The 15,984-nt window shown below is 55.0% G+C and overlaps 1 protein-coding gene across 1 annotated transcript in view; it reads left to right on the forward strand.

Moving 5' to 3' along the window:
- The window catches only part of LOC133360900 (serine/threonine-protein kinase 25-like), a 31,507-nt gene extending 16,161 nt beyond the window's left edge, over positions 1-15,346 (forward strand). Inside the window, exons 4-11 of the mRNA XM_061579776.1 lie at positions 3,918-3,974; positions 4,555-4,663; positions 6,343-6,497; positions 6,927-7,112; positions 7,852-7,985; positions 9,423-9,534; positions 12,349-12,423; positions 13,992-15,346. Of these exons, the coding sequence (XP_061435760.1) occupies positions 3,918-3,974; positions 4,555-4,663; positions 6,343-6,497; positions 6,927-7,112; positions 7,852-7,985; positions 9,423-9,534; positions 12,349-12,423; positions 13,992-14,876 (1,713 nt within the window). The 3' untranslated portion in view covers positions 14,877-15,346. The remainder of the gene's footprint in view (positions 1-3,917; positions 3,975-4,554; positions 4,664-6,342; positions 6,498-6,926; positions 7,113-7,851; positions 7,986-9,422; positions 9,535-12,348; positions 12,424-13,991) is intronic.
- Positions 15,347-15,984: the final 638 nt, after the last annotated feature.

The following is a 15,984-nucleotide window of genomic DNA, read 5'->3' on the forward strand; positions in this document are numbered from 1 at the left end:
CCAGAGCTCCCTCCTGCAGTTCCAGACTGTGTCACACACAGGGCAGCCTTGCCGGAACTCCTCATGCAGTTCCAGACTGTGTCACGCACTGGGCAGCCTTGCCAGAGCTCCCTCCTGCAGTTCCAGACTGTGTCACACACAGGGCAGCCTTGCCGGAGCTCCTCCTGCAGTTTCAGGCTGTGTCACACACTGGGCAGCCTTGCCGGAACTCCCTCCTGCAGTTCCAGACTGTGTCACACACAGGGCAGCCTTGCCGGAACTCCTCATGCAGTTCCAGACTGTGTCACACACAGGGCAGCCTTGCCGGAACTCCTCCTGCAGTTTCAGGCTGTGTCACACACTGGGCAGCCTTGCCGGAACCCCTCCTGCAGTTCCAGACTGTGTCACACACAGGGCAGCCTTGCCGGAACCCCTCCTGCAGTTCCAGACTGTCACACACAGGGCAGCCTTGCCGGAACCCCTCCTGCAGTTCCAGACTGTGTCACACACAGGGCAGCCTTGCCGGAACCCCTCCTGCAGTTCCAGACTGTGTCACACACAGGGCAGCCTTGCCGGAGCTCCCTCCTGCAGTTCCAGACTGTGTCACACACTGGGCAGCCTTGCCGGAGCTCCTCATGCAGTTCCAGACTGTGTCACACACTGGGCAGCCTTGCCGGAGCTCCTCATGCAGTTCCAGACTGTGTCACACACTGGGCAGCCTTGCCGGAGCTCCTCATGCAGTTCCAGACTGTGTCACACACTGGGCAGCCTTGCCGGAGCTCCTCATGCAGTTCCAGACTGTGTCACACACAGGGCAGCCTTGCCGGAGCTCCTCATGCAGTTCCAGACTGTGTCACACACTGGGCAGCCTTGCCGGAGCTCCTCATGCAGTTCCAGACTGTGTCACACACTGGGCAGCCTTGCCGGAACTCCCTCCTGCAGTTCCAGACTGTGTCACACACTGGGCAGCCTTGCCGGAACTCCTCATGCAGTTCCAGACTGTGTCACACACAGGGCAGCCTTGCCGGAGCTCCTCATGCAGTTCCAGACTGTGTCACACACAGGGCAGCCTTGCCGGAACTCCCTCCTGCAGTTCCAGACTGTGTCACACACAGGGCAGCCTTGCCGGAACTCCTCCTGCAGTTCCAGACTGTGTCACACACTGGGCAGCCTTGCCGGAACTCCCTCCTGCAGTTCCAGACTGTGTCACACACAGGGCAGCCTTGCACACAATCGATGAACGCTCATCTCTGCCCGGCGCTTTCAACTGATCCCGGACTCCGAGTCGCCGCTTCGTGCGTCCTCAGCAGACTGCGTATCAGCCGGCCACTCCTCCAGTAGTTGAACTGTAAAACTAAAGATGATCAGCGCGCCCCTTGTTTTCCGGCTGCTTCCAACACTTATCCGGCTGCGTTCCTGGGTCTGATCCGGCAAAACCGCTCCAAAGATTGTAACCAGATCGGGCGATCGGCACCACAAAGTAGCTCCACTTGTATTCTTGGTTCTTTCGGTAAAGTCACGTAGAAGGGAAATAATAAAATAATAAAAATATATAAAACAATAAAATTCTCATGACGTTTCGACTTGTGAGAATTGTATTGTTTTATATTTGTATTATTTTATTATTTCCCTTCTACGTGATGACTTTACCGAAAGAACCAAGAATATGAATCCCTGCAGTCACGAAAGCTTTGAATCACAAAGTAGCTCCACTTGGTTTCAGTGTTGAATATTACGTAGAGCACAGTGGAGTCCCTCTGAACGAGCACCCCTCGCTTAACGACGGGCGTCCATATAGCCCAATGTGTAATGTATAGTGTAGTGTAAAGTAGCGTAGTGTCTAGTAGTGTAGTGTATAGTGTAGTGTGCAGTGTGTAGTGTAAAGTAGTGTAGTGTATAGTGTAGTGTGTAGTGTATAGTAGATTCCAAGAACACAGGATGAGATGTTACTATCCTTTGTGCAAGCACTTCCAAGAGTTCATGAACAGTGAGCCTGGTGACATTTGGGGAGCGCATCGTCAGTAGTGTACCTTTGGTTCCTAGGGTGTTTCGGCCTTTCACACGATACACCCTCCCCAAAGGCGGCCAGCGACAGGGTGATCAATCCTACGCTTGCGTCCCATTCCCAATTAGTCATAGGAGTTGCCTTGTTGTTGATAGCCAACATCCCATGGGACTATGCATGGCAGGGGCGTCCTCCTCCCTGAGTCAAGCATTGTTGACCGCATACCTCCTGGCCCTCTCACTTCGGGGCCCAGCTGGGGTCTTTCCTCTTCATCCAGAGCCACTGACTGCTGCCTTCTGCCGCCTCCGATATGGCTCTGATTGCCGAACGCTGGCTCTGGCCCTTAATTCCCAGGTCTCTAAGCAGTCTGGTTGTAGATGTTGCCACAAAACCTCTGCAGCCCACCTCCACTGGTCTCATCTACTGAGTCCTCCCAGGGTACTGTGAGCTCAATGAGTAGTGTAAAGTAGCGTAGTGTCTAGTAGTGTAGTGTATAGTAGCGTAGTGTATAGTGTAGTGTGCAGTGTGTAGTGTAAAGTAGTGTAGTGTATAGTGTATTGTAGTGCAGTTTATTGTAGTGCAGTGTATAGTAGTGCTGTGTATAGTGTATAGTAGTGTAGTGTATAGTAGTGCAGTGCATAGTACTGTAGTGTATAGTGTAGTGCATAGTACTATAGTGTATAGTAGCGTAGTGTATAGTAGTGTAGTGTATATATTGGTGTATAGTAGTGCAGTGCATAGTACTGTAGTGTATAGTGTAGTGTATAGTAATGTAGTGTATAGTAGTGCAGTATATATTTTAGTGCAGTGTATAGTAGTTTAGTGCAGTGTATAGTAGTTTAGTGTAGTGCAGCGGTCGGGAACCTATGGCTCGCGAGCCATATATGGCTCTTCCGGTGACTGCATATGGCTCCCAGACAATTTTGAGTTGAAAAAAATAACAATAAAAAAATAAAAATAAAATCAGTTTGGAACTGATTTTAAAATACTTGTGATATTGCTTAATAATACTGTGCCATTTTAAAGTAAACAGAAATTAGTTTTGAAGATAAAATTTCTCGGGTCACGGGTCCCGTGACCAGAAGTCGCATTAAAAGTAAGACAAATTTAATTTATTTTACGTTTAAAAATACTATATGGATCTCAATGAAATATATTTAGAAATATTTGGCTTTTATGGCTCTCCCAGTCAAAAAGGTTCCCGACCCCTGGTGTAGTGTATAGTAGTGCAGTGTATAGTAGTGTAGTGTATAGGGTAGTGTAGAGTGTAGTGTACAGTAGAACCCTTCTTAACGACCCACAGAGATTGACCCCACGACTTCCTGTACATCAGGCAAGGTGGTTAGCGCCTCTTGGCCACCGCAACGATGATGATGAGAGATCGCCCTACACCCCCAAGGCCTCAAATACAACGCTCAGCAAACCTGCAGGACAGTTCCCGGGGGGTCGGACATCGGATCACCGTTCTTTCTCTTAAATTTGGACCACGGCCAATGATGTTGATGATGACGATGTTGATGTTGATGACGATGACGATGATGACGATGGTGACGATGGTGACGATGGTGACGATGTCGATGGTGACGTTGATGACGATGTCGTTGATGATGACGATGTTGTTGATGACGTCGATGATGAAGACGATGTTGACGATGCTGACGATGTTGATGACGACAATGTTGATGATGTTGACGACGATGTTGACGATGATGTTGACGACGATGTTGACGATGATGTTGACGACGATGTTGACGATGATGTTGACGACGATGTTGACGATGATGTTGACGACGATGTTGACGATGATGTTGACGACGATGTTGACGATGATGTTGACGACGATGTTGACGATGATGTTGACGATGATGTTGACGATGATGATGATGTTGACGATGTTGACGATGCATGTGTGTTGGTGTGTGTCTGTGTGCAGGACAGCAAGCTGTGGATCATCATGGAGTACTTGGGCGGTGGCTCTGCCCTTGACCTGGTAAGTTCGCGTGTTCCTGTGCGTGTGTGTGTGTCTGCGTGCGTCTTTGTGCGTGCGTGTGTCTGTGTGCGTGCATGCGTCTTTGTGCGTGCGTGTGTCTGTGTGCGTGCATGTTCCTGTGTGTGCGTGCGTCTTTGTGTTTAGGCGTGCATTTTTGCTGTGTGTGTGTGTTTGCGTGGTTTGTGTGCTGTGTGTGTTTGCGTGTTGAGTGTGCGTGTGTGCGTCTGTGTGTGCGTGCGTGTGTCAGCGGTGAGCGCGCTGAGTAGCGGTAGTGCAGTGCTTGGTGCGCTGCGCTGTGAACCCGACGACCCGAGTTCGATTCCCGCTCGCGGCCAACACCGGTGACGATTGCCTGAACCGGTCCTGGGCCTCCCCTAGGCCGACTCGGCCTCAAATGAGTACCCGGTGCCGTGTGTAAACACATCGCCACTAGGGAGACAAATGCGGCCAGGCGTGGTCCTGGCAACCCCCACCCCCTCGTGTGCCGTGCCGGCCTTCATCGGTGCTACTCGCTAACCGCACTTGCCCCAGCAATCTGTAAAGGCTACACGGGGGATCTTTATCTTTGTGACGTGCGTAGCTGCAGGCCGGCTCGCTGGAGGAGTACCACATCGCCACGATCCTCCGCGAGATACTCAAAGGGCTCGAGTACCTTCACTCGGAGAGGAAGATTCACAGGGACATCAAAGGTACCCCGTGGCAGACAGGGGAACCACAGCTTCACTCAGAGAGCCATAGACTCACTCACACAGAGACCCACAGACTCGCTACACAGAGACCCACAGACTCACACAGAGACCCATAGACTCACTCGCACAGAGACCCATAGACTCACTCACACAGAGACCCATAGACTCACTCACACAGAGACCCATAGACTCACTCACACAGAGACCCATAGACTCACTCACACAGAGACCCATAGACTCACTCACACAGAGACCCATAGACTCACTCACACAGAGACCCACAGACTCACTCACACAGAGACCCACAGACTCACTCACACAGAGACCCACAGACTCACTCACACAGAGACCCATCGACTCACTTACACAGAGACCCATCGACTCACTCACACAGAGACCCATCGACTCACTCACACAGAGACCCACAGACTCACTCACACAGAGACCCATCGACTCACTTACACAGAGACCCATAGACTCATCACACAGAGACCCATAGACTCACTCACACAGAGACCCACAGACTCACTCACACAGAGACCCACAGACTCACTCACACAGAGACCCATAGACTCACTCACACAGAGACCCATAGACTCACTCACACAGAGACCAACAGACTCACTCACACAAAGACCCATAGACTCACTCACACAGAGACCAACAGACTCACTCACACAGAGACCTATAGACTCACTCACACAGAGACCCACAGACTCACTCACACAGAGACCCATAGACTCACTCACACAGAGACCCATAGACTCACTCACACAGAGACCAACAGACTCACTCACACAAAGACCCACAGACTCACTCACACAGAGACCAACAGACTCACTCACACAGAGACCCATAGAATCACTCACACAGAGACCCATAGACTCACTCACACAGAGACCCATAGACTCACCACACAGAGACCCATAGACTCACTCACACAGAGACCCATAGACTCACTCACACAGAGACCCATAGACTCACTTGCACAGACCCATAGACTCACTCACACAGAGATCCATAGACTCACTCACACAGAGACCCATAGAATCACTCACACAGAGACCCATAGACTCACTCAAACAGTGACCCATAGACTCACTCACACAGAGACCCATAGACTCACTCACACAGAGACCCACAGACTCGCTACACAGAGACCCATAGACTCACTCACACAGAGACCCATAGACTCACTCACACAGAGACCCATAGACTCGCTCACACAGAGACCCACAGACTCACACAGAGACCCATAGACTCTCACACAGAGACCCATCGACTCACTCACACAGAGACCCATAGACTCACTCACACAGAGACCCACAGACTCACTCACACAGAGACCCACAGACTCACTCACACAGAGACCCATAGACTCACTCACACAGAGACCCATAGACTCACTCACACAGAGACCAACAGACTCACTCACACAAAGACCCATAGACTCACTCACACAGAGACCAACAGACTCACTCACACAGAGACCTATAGACTCACTCACACAGAGACCCACAGACTCACTCACACAGAGACCCATAGACTCACTCACACAGAGACCCATAGACTCACTCACACAGAGACCAACAGACTCACTCACACAAAGACCCACAGACTCACTCACACAGAGACCCACAGACTCCCCCCGCGTCTCCCCCCGTGTCTCCGTGCCGCAGCTGCCAACGTGCTGCTGTCGGAGCAGGGCGACGTGAAGCTGGCCGACTTTGGGGTGGCCGGGCAGCTCACGGAGACGCAGGCCAAGCACACGTTCGTGGGCACGCCCTTCTGGATGGCCCCCGAGGTCATCAAGCAGGCGGCCTACGACGCCAAGGTGCTCCCCCCCCCCCCCCCACCGCCCACCCGCTCACGTGGCCACCGCCCCCTTCCGCTTGTCGCTCCTCGTGTCGCCCCTCGTGTGTGTGTGGCACCCCTGTTCATGTGTCACCCCGTGTGTGGCACCACGTGTCATTCCGCGTGTCATTCCGCATGTCACCCCACGTGTGTGTGACAAACCGTGTGTCTCCTTCCCGTGTCTCATCCGTGTCACTTGTGTGTCTCTCCGTGTCTCCCCCGTGTCTCCCTCGTGTCTCCCCCGTGTCTCCACATGTCACGCCTTGTCTCCCCTGTGTCTCCCCCCAACCCTCCCCCGTATGCCTCCCCACGTCCCACCCATCACCCCCCCCATACCACATCCTCATCCACGTCTCCCATCGTCTGACCCCCCCCTACCCCCCCCGTGCCCCCTCCCCCGTGTCCCCAGGCGGACATCTGGTCCCTGGGCATCACGGCGATCGAGCTGGCGCAGGGGGAGCCGCCGCACGCGGACCAGCACCCCATGAAGGTGCTCTTCGTGATCCCCACGTGCGAGCCGCCCACCCTGCAAGGCGGCTACAGCCGCGTGTTCAAGGACTTCACGCAGACCTGTCTCAACAAGGACCCGCAATACGTACGCGCACGCACACGCACGCTTACACACACACACGCAAAGACACAGGTCCCCCGCGTGGCCTGAACGGACTGTAGGGGCAAGTGCTGTTAGCGAGCGCCTGCGACGGGCGTAACGGCACACGAGGGGGAGGGTGGCCAGCACCAGTCAACGCAGCCTCGCCTGCCGGAGGAGCTCACCGATGGGACTTTGTCCAGATCTTTCAAGGATTTGTGAGCTCCTCACAGCCTGCAGGTTAAACCCAGGATGGATCGTAGGCAGGCCAGCCTAAATGTTTCTCACCGGCGAAGATGTTCCATTAGGGGCGGGGTCCACGTTTCCAAATCGTAGATAAGGGAGGGAATGACCGTGGCCGAGAAGACTTGAAGCTTCGTGCGGAGTGACAGATCAGGTAGCTTCCACACAGCGTCACGCAGCCGATGTAAAGATAATGCCGCTCGACTGATTCGGAGTGAGACCTCTGCTGTCAAACCGGAGCCAGTCATAAGCACACTGCCCAGGTATGGGAAACTCTCCACTCTCTCCACAACTGCCCCATCAGCAATGGGGAGGTGAGGGGGTGGAGTGTTTGATGGCGCAAAATCCCCATGCAGATACGTATAGATACAATGACAAAGATCCCCCGTATAGCCTTAATGTACTGTTGGAGCAAGTGCTGCATGTGTCCATCTCCGTGCGTCTGTCTCTCTGTTCTTCTCCCACCGTCTCTGTGCCTCCACCTGTCCGTGTCCCGTCTCAGCGGCCGTCTGCGAAGGAGCTCCTGCGTCACCGCTTCCTGGCACAGAAGGCCAAGCGCACGTCGTGCCTCACGGAGCTCATCGACCGCTACCGCCGCTGGAGACTCGAGAAACCCGACGACAGCTCCGATTCAGAGTGAGGGGTCACGCGGGGGTCACGTGGGGGTCACGCGGCGGGGGTCACGCGGGGGGAGAGACGCGGGGGAGAGACGCGGGGGGAGAGACGCGGGGGGAGAGACGCGGGGGGAGAGACGCGGGGGGAGAGACGCGGGGGGAGAGACGCGGGGGGGGGAGACGCGGGGGGGGGAGACGCGGGGGGGGGAGACGCGGGGGGGGGAGACGCGGGGGGGGGAGACGCGGGGGGGGGAGACGCGGGGGGGGGAGACGCGGGGGGGGGAGACGCGGGGGGGGGAGAGACGCGGGGGGGGAGACGCGGGGGGGGAGACGCGGGGGGGGAGACGCGGGGGGGGAGACGCGGGGGGGGAGACGCGGGGGGGGGAGACGCGGGGGGAGAGACGCGGGGGGGGGAGACGCGGGGGGGGAGACGCGGGGGGGGGAGACGCGGGGGGGGAGACGCGGGGGGGGAGACGCGGGGGGGGAGACGCGGGGGGGGAGACGCGGGGGGGGAGACGCGGGGGGGGAGACGCGGGGGGGGGAGACGCGGGGGGGGGAGACGCGGGGGTGAGAGACGCGGGGGGGGAGACGCGGGGGGGGAGACGCGGGGGGGGGAGACGCGGGGGGGGGAGACGCGGGGGGAGAGACGCGGGGGGAGACGCGGGGGGAGACGCGGGGGGAGAGACGCGGGGGGGGAGACGCGGGGGGGGAGACGCGGGGGGGGAGACGCGGGGGGGGAGACGCGGGGGGAGATGTGCCGGGACACGCGGGGACGTGGAGGGGGAGACGTGTGAAGACACGGAGACACGCGGGGACAATGGGGTGATAGTAGCAGGGATGATTATAATGATGGTGGTGGTGGTAGGGATGCTTGTAATGATGATGGTGGTGGTGGCAGAGATGATTTTAATGATGGTGGTGGTGGTGGTGGCAGAGATGATTGTATTGATGATGATGGTGGCAGAGATGATTGTAATGATGATGATGGTGGTGGTGGTGGTAGGGATGCTTGTAATGATGATGGTGGTGGTGGTGGTAGGATGATTGTAATGATGATGATGGTGGTGGTGGTGGCAGGATGATTGTATTGATGATGATGGTGGCAGAGATGATTGTAATGATGATGATGCTGGTGGTGGTGGTAGGGATGCTTGTAATGATGATGGTGGTGGTGGTGGTAGGATGATTGTAATGATGATGATGGTGGTGGTGGTGGCAGGATGATTGTAATGATGATGGTGGTGGTGGTGGTAGGGATGCTTGTAATGATGATGATGGTGGTGGTGGTGGTGGCAGGATGATTGTAATGATGATGGTGGTGGTGGTGGTGGTAGGGATACTTGTAATGATGATGGTGGTGGTGGTGGTAGGGATGCTTGTAATGATGATGGTGGTGGTGGTGATGGTGGTGGTGGTAGGATGATTGTAATGATGATGGTGGTGGTGGTGGTCGTGGTAGGGATGATGAGGATCAGCCCGACGGCTGTGAGGCCGACAAGGCGGAGCCTCCCCACTGGGACGACACGGACGGCAGCGGCACCGAGAAGATCCTTCCGGCGGAAGACGCGCAGGTCCGCTCAGCCTGAAACACGCACGTGTGTGTGAATTGGTGTGTGTGTGAATTGGTGTGTGTGTGAATTGGTGTGTGTGAGAGAGTGAGAGAGAGGGTGGTTGTGTGTGAGAGAGAGTGTGAGATCAGCTCAATAACAACGGTCGGAGGCTGCTAGACTCTTGTGCAGCCCATGGGCTTGTAATTACCAACACGCTGTTCCAGCATCGGCACATCCACACAACATCATGGATGCATGCCGGGTCCAAGCAAGAACATCTGCTGGACTACATAGTGACGGACCAGCGGATGCTGACCCATGTCCTTGACACCAGGACCTACCGCGGAGCTGACCTGCCCACTGACCATCGACTTGTCATCTATAAGATGCGCCTGCCATTCTTCCACTCTGGTGGTGGGTGGACACCCAGGACCCCATTCAAACCCACAGTGGCCTGGTCTCGGCTAGCTGATTAAAGTGGCAAGCGAGAATTTAATCATCGCTTGCAGCTGGGGTTGACATCGTCCCCCACTCCTGATGCCGAAGGGAAATGGGTGAGGTTTAGGACTGTGGCTCATGTAGCTGCAATGACTGCTTAGGGTACGTGGTCCAAACCTCCCCAGAGACCCTGGCTGACAGAGGAGGTGTTCAGGCTGGCTGAGAAAAAGCGACAGGCCCACCCATCGGCTACAGCATTCCATGTCAGAGAATGAGGAGGCTTACCGCAGCCTTCACTCGGAGGTTCGGAGAGCCGTGAGGCGCTGCAAGGATGGTTGGTGGTCGTGCGTTGCTGAAGAGATGAAATCTGTCTCAGTGGCCTGCGATCACAAATCGCTCTAATTCCATCAAAAAAGTAACTTGCAGCACCACACCTATTACCATTGTGCACAGACTGCCCTACATGACATCATAACAACAGTCTGGGCCACTGGACGGATTCTGCAAGATTTGAAGGATGCCCTGGTGGCCCCCGCTTTAAGAAGGGGACCGCACAGACTGTAACAATTACAGGGGCATCTCACTCCTCAGTGTGCCGGGAAAGGTCCTGGCAAGGATTATTCAACATCACCTGAGGAGAGGCTTGCGGAGCCCAATGCGGTTTCAGGAAAGGGCGGTCCTGCACAGATGCCATATTTTCCGTCCGTCTGCTACAGCAGAGGAATAGGGAATTCCGACAAGACCTACATCTCTATACTCTTACCTACATCTCTGCTTTATTGACCTGGTCAAGGCCTGTGATACCATCAGTAGGCCTGGGCTCTGGGTTGTTCTTCGTGCTTTCGGAGTCCCTGTCTCTCTGCTCATGATGGTGAGCGGGCCTGGGTAAAACTACGTGGCCGGGAGTCGGAGCCATTCCCTGTTCACCTTGGCGTGCGACAAGGATGTACTCTGGCTCCCACATGATTTAACATCTATTTCGACCACATAGTTCGTGAAGCCTTCGATGGCTGTACTGGAGGTATAACCATCTGGTACAGATATAATGGGAGGTTGATCGATGCCCAGGTGTGGTCAAGGGATGGCTCCCTATTGGTCAACCATGTTATGTATGCCGATGATCTGGTGATTGAGTTGGAGGTGCTGCTGCTGAACCTGGAGCATGCCACTAAGAGGTGGGGCCTTACCATCAGTTCCAGCAAAACTAAGCACCTGCCTGGGTATTTTGTACCATCAGACACTCCACCCCCACAACTCCCAATTGGCAATAGGGCAGTTGTGTAGAGAGTGGAGAGTTTCCCATACCTGGGCAGTGTGCTTATGACCGGTTCTGGTTTGACAGCAGAGGTCTCACTCCGAATCAGTCGAGCGGCATTATCTTTTCATCGGCTGCGTAACGCTGTGTGGAAGCTACCTGGTCTATCGCTCCGCACGAAGCTTCAGGTTTTTATTCTTTGGGTCTTTTGGTAAAGTCACGTAGATAGGTTCAAAGAAAATAACAAAAAACTACGACGTTTCGATCGCCGCAACACAAGCGGTCCTATCTACGTGACTTTGCCAAAAGACCCAAAGAATATGAATTCCTGCAGTTATAAAAGCTTAAAGTCAAGAAGCTTCAGGTCTTCTCGGCCACGGTCATTCCCTCCGTTCTCTACGCTTGCGAAACGTGGACCCCACTAATGGAGCATCTTCGCCGGTTAGAAACATTTAGGCTGGCCTGCCTATGATCCATCCGGGGTTTAACCTGCAGGCTGGATTGTGTGAGGAGCTCACAAATCCTTGAAAGATCTGGACAAAGTCCCATCGGTGAGCTCCGGCTGGCTGGGTCATGTCGCCCACCGCATGCCTAAACAGCTTCGGTGTGGCTGCATAGAGGGGGCTAAACGGGCATGGCAGGGACTAGAGAAGAGAGATGGAGTGATGTGGTACAGGAGGACGTGGGAGCTGAGTGGACTTGCCGATGACCGGTACCAGCGGTGTCAAGATCGGCCTCTGTGGAGGAGGCTCGTGAAGGACGCTACTGGGCAGTTGGAGGCAGTCGCTCTCCAACAACAACGGAGGGCGGAGGATCGACGCTCACAACAACGAGCGGAGCGTTGGGCGGCTTAAACGCAGCAAGTTGGCACAGTAGGGGGCACAGGTAGTGCATCAGCCAGTCATCTCGGTCATCTCGGTCAGTCGACCCATGGCACCTGCCTGGGGTCTGTCCTGTGACCTCCTGCCAGCGGGCATTCGACACTTCACGTGGCCTTATAGTGCACATAGCCTGGCACAGGTGACGTGGCGACATCACTGTGGCGAATGGCGGTTGTTGTTGTTGTTGTGTGTGACGTGCTCGCCCTAACAGTCTGTTAAAGCTCCACGGTTGACCTTTGTCTTCTCTGCGTGATAATTCAGCCTGAAGAGAAACCGGTGGTACGGCAACCAAAGTCTGAGAGTTTGTACAGCCTGCTCACCCCGCTATTCACACAGGTGAGACACGGCCACCGTGACCCCACAAACATGGCCACTGTGAACTCACCAACACGGCCACTGTGACCCCACCAACACGGCCACTGTGAACTCACCAACACGGCCACTGTGAACTCACCAACACGGCCACTGTGACCCCACCGACACGGCCACTGTGACCTCACCAACATGGCCACTGTGACCTCACCAACATGGCCACCGTGAACCCACCAACACGGCCACTGTGAACTCACCAACACGGCCACTGTGAACTCACCAACATGGCCACTGTGACCCCACCAACATGGCCACTGTGACCTCACCAACACGGCCACTGTGAACTCACCAACACGGCCACTGTGAAGCCACCAACATGGCCACTGTGACCCCACCAACACGGCCACTGAACTCACCAACACGGCCACTGTGACCCCACCAACATGGCCACTGTGACCTCACCAACACGGCCACTGTGAACTCACCAACACGGCCACTGTGAAGCCACCAACATGGCCACTGTGACCCCACCAACACGGCCACTGTGAAGCCACCAACATGGCCACTGTGACCCCACCAACATGGCCACTGTGACCTCACCAACACGGCCACTGTGAACTCACCAACACGGCCACTGTGAAGCCACCAACATGGCCACTGTGACCCCACCAACACGGCCACTGTGAACTCACCAACACGGCCACTGTGAACTCACCAACACGGCCACTGTGAACCCACCAACATGGCCACTGTGACCCCACCAACATGGCCACTGTGAACCCACCAACATGTGCACGTGTGTGTGTGTGTGCGCGCGCGCGTGTCAGTGTGTACGTGTAGGAGCGGTAGTGTAGTGGTTAGTGCTACGCTGTGCTACGAACGCAGCCACCCGAGTTCGATACCCGCTCATGACCAACATCAGCGAGGATTATCTGAACCGGTTCTGGGCCTCCCCTAGGTCGACTCAAATGAGTAGCTGGTGTAGCGATGTGCAATAAACATCGCCCCTGGGGAGACAAAGGCGGCCGGGCGTGATGCTGGCCACCTCCTCCCTCGTGTGCCGTGCCAGCCTTCATAGGTGCTCGCTAACAGCACTTGCCTCTACAGTCTGTTAATAAGGCTATATGGGGGATATTTGTCTTTGTAGGTGCGTGCGTGTGTGCGTGGTGTGTGTGTGTGTGTGCGTGGTGCGTGTTTGTGTGCGTGCGTGTGTAAGTGCGTAATGTGTGTGTGTGCGTGGTGCGTGTGTGTGTGCGTGCGTAAGTGCGTAATGTGTGTGTGGTGTATGTGTGTGTGGGGTGCATGTGTACGTATGTAACGTGTGTGTGTGGTGTGTGTAACGTGTGTGCGTGTGTTTAATGTGTGTGTGTGTGTGTGTAATGTGTGTAGTGTGTCTGGTGTGTGCGTGTTAGTGTGGTGTGTGTGTGTAATGTGTGGCGTGTGTACGTGTGTGTAATGTGTACGTATGTAACGTGCGTGTGTAACGTGTGTGGTGTGCGTGCGTAACGTGTGCGTGTGTGTGTGTAATGTGTGTGTGGTGCGTGTGTACGTGTTTATAACGTGTGTGTAATGTGTGGCGTGTGTGTGTGTAGCTGAGAGACCGGAGGGCGCGCACGGGCGAGGCTGTGGGGGCGCTGGAGGAGCTCCTCGTGGCGTTCTCCCTCGCCGAGGAGGCGTCCCCCGGGATCGCCGACCGCCTCGTGTCGGCCATCGTGTCCCGCGTGCACAGGTACACACACACACACACAGGTACACACACACACACACAGGTACACACACACACAGGTACACACACACACAGGTACACACACACAGGTACACACACGCGCACGGACACATGTACACACGCGTTCACATGTACACACACACATGTACACACACGTTCACATGTACACACACACAGGTACACACACACACACACGTACACACACACACACACACGTACACACACACACACACGTACACACACACAGACACACACACACACGTACACACACACACAGGTACACACACACGTACACAGGTACATACACACACAGGTACACACACACACACAGGTACACACGTACACACACACAGGTACACACACACACGTACACATACACACACAGGTACACACACACACACAGGTACACACACAGGTACACACACACGTACACACAGGTACACACACACACAGGTACACACAGGTACACACACACAGGTACACACACACACAGGTACACACACACGCAGGTAGGCACACACACACACAGGTACACACACACACGTACACATGTACACACACACGTTTACAGGTACACACACGTACACAGGTACACACGCGTTCACATGTACACACACACACGGACACACACGTTCACATGTACACACACGCAGACACACACACACAGACACACGTACACACGCACGGATATACACATATGCACGTACACACGTCCAAGTGTACACGTACACACGCACGCAGGGACACGTAAACACACAACAATATAAGTGCACACACACATATACGTACACACACATATACGTACACATATGCATGGACGCACGCATGTACACGTACACATGTACACGTGCACACGTACGCACGGACAAACGCACGTACACACGCACGCGTGTACACATGTATGTGTGTGTTGGCACAGTAGGGGGCACAGGTGGTGCATCAGTCAGCCATCTCAGTCAGTCGACCCGTGCCAACTGCTGGGTCTGCCCCGTGACCTCCTGCCAGCGGGCGTTCGACACTTCACGTGGCCTTAACGTGCACCTAGCCTGGCACAAGCGCCGTGGTGATGTTACCGCCCCTGAGAGAGGGATGGCGGTTGTTGTGTGAGTGGAGCGGTAGTGTAGTGGTTAGCACTACGCTGCGCTATGAACCTGGCGACCTCGGTTCGATTCCCGCTCACTGCCAACACCACTGACGATTATCTGAACCGGTCCTGGGCTTCCTCTAGGTCGACTCAGCCTCACATTAGTACCTGATGCGGTGTGTAGTAAACATCGCCACTGGGGAGACAAAGGTGACCAGGCGTGGTGCTGGCCACCCACCCCCTCGTGTACCGTGCCGGCCTTCATAGGTGCTACTCGCTAACAGCACTTGCCCCTACAGGCTATACGGGGGGTCTTTGTCTTTGTAGGTGTGTGTACGTGTGTGTGTGTAGGCACACTCACTCCTACACACACAAAAAGTTCTGTTAGCGAGCACTCTCTCACACACACACTCACTCATACACACACACTCACTCACACACACTCACTCATACACACAACAACCGCCATTCGCCACTAAGTGGCGGTGACGTCACCACGACGCTTGTGCCAGGCCATACACACACACACTCATACACAAAGATAAAAGAGAAAGATCCCCCGTGTAGCCTTAACAGACTGTAGGGGCAAGTGCTGTTAGCGAGCACCTATGAAGGCCGGCACAGCACACGAGGAGGTGGGTGGCCAACACCACGCCCGGCCGCCTTTGTCTCCCTAGCGGCGATGTTTACTACACACCGCATCAGGTACTAATGTGAGGCCGAGTCGACACACACTCACTCATACATACACACTCACTCTCATACACACACACAC

The sequence above is a fragment of the Lethenteron reissneri genome, chromosome 70 (assembly GCF_015708825.2).
Source record: "Lethenteron reissneri isolate LAM-NWPU_2019-01 chromosome 70, ASM1570882v1, whole genome shotgun sequence".
Taxonomy (NCBI): domain Eukaryota; kingdom Metazoa; phylum Chordata; class Hyperoartia; order Petromyzontiformes; family Petromyzontidae; genus Lethenteron; species Lethenteron reissneri.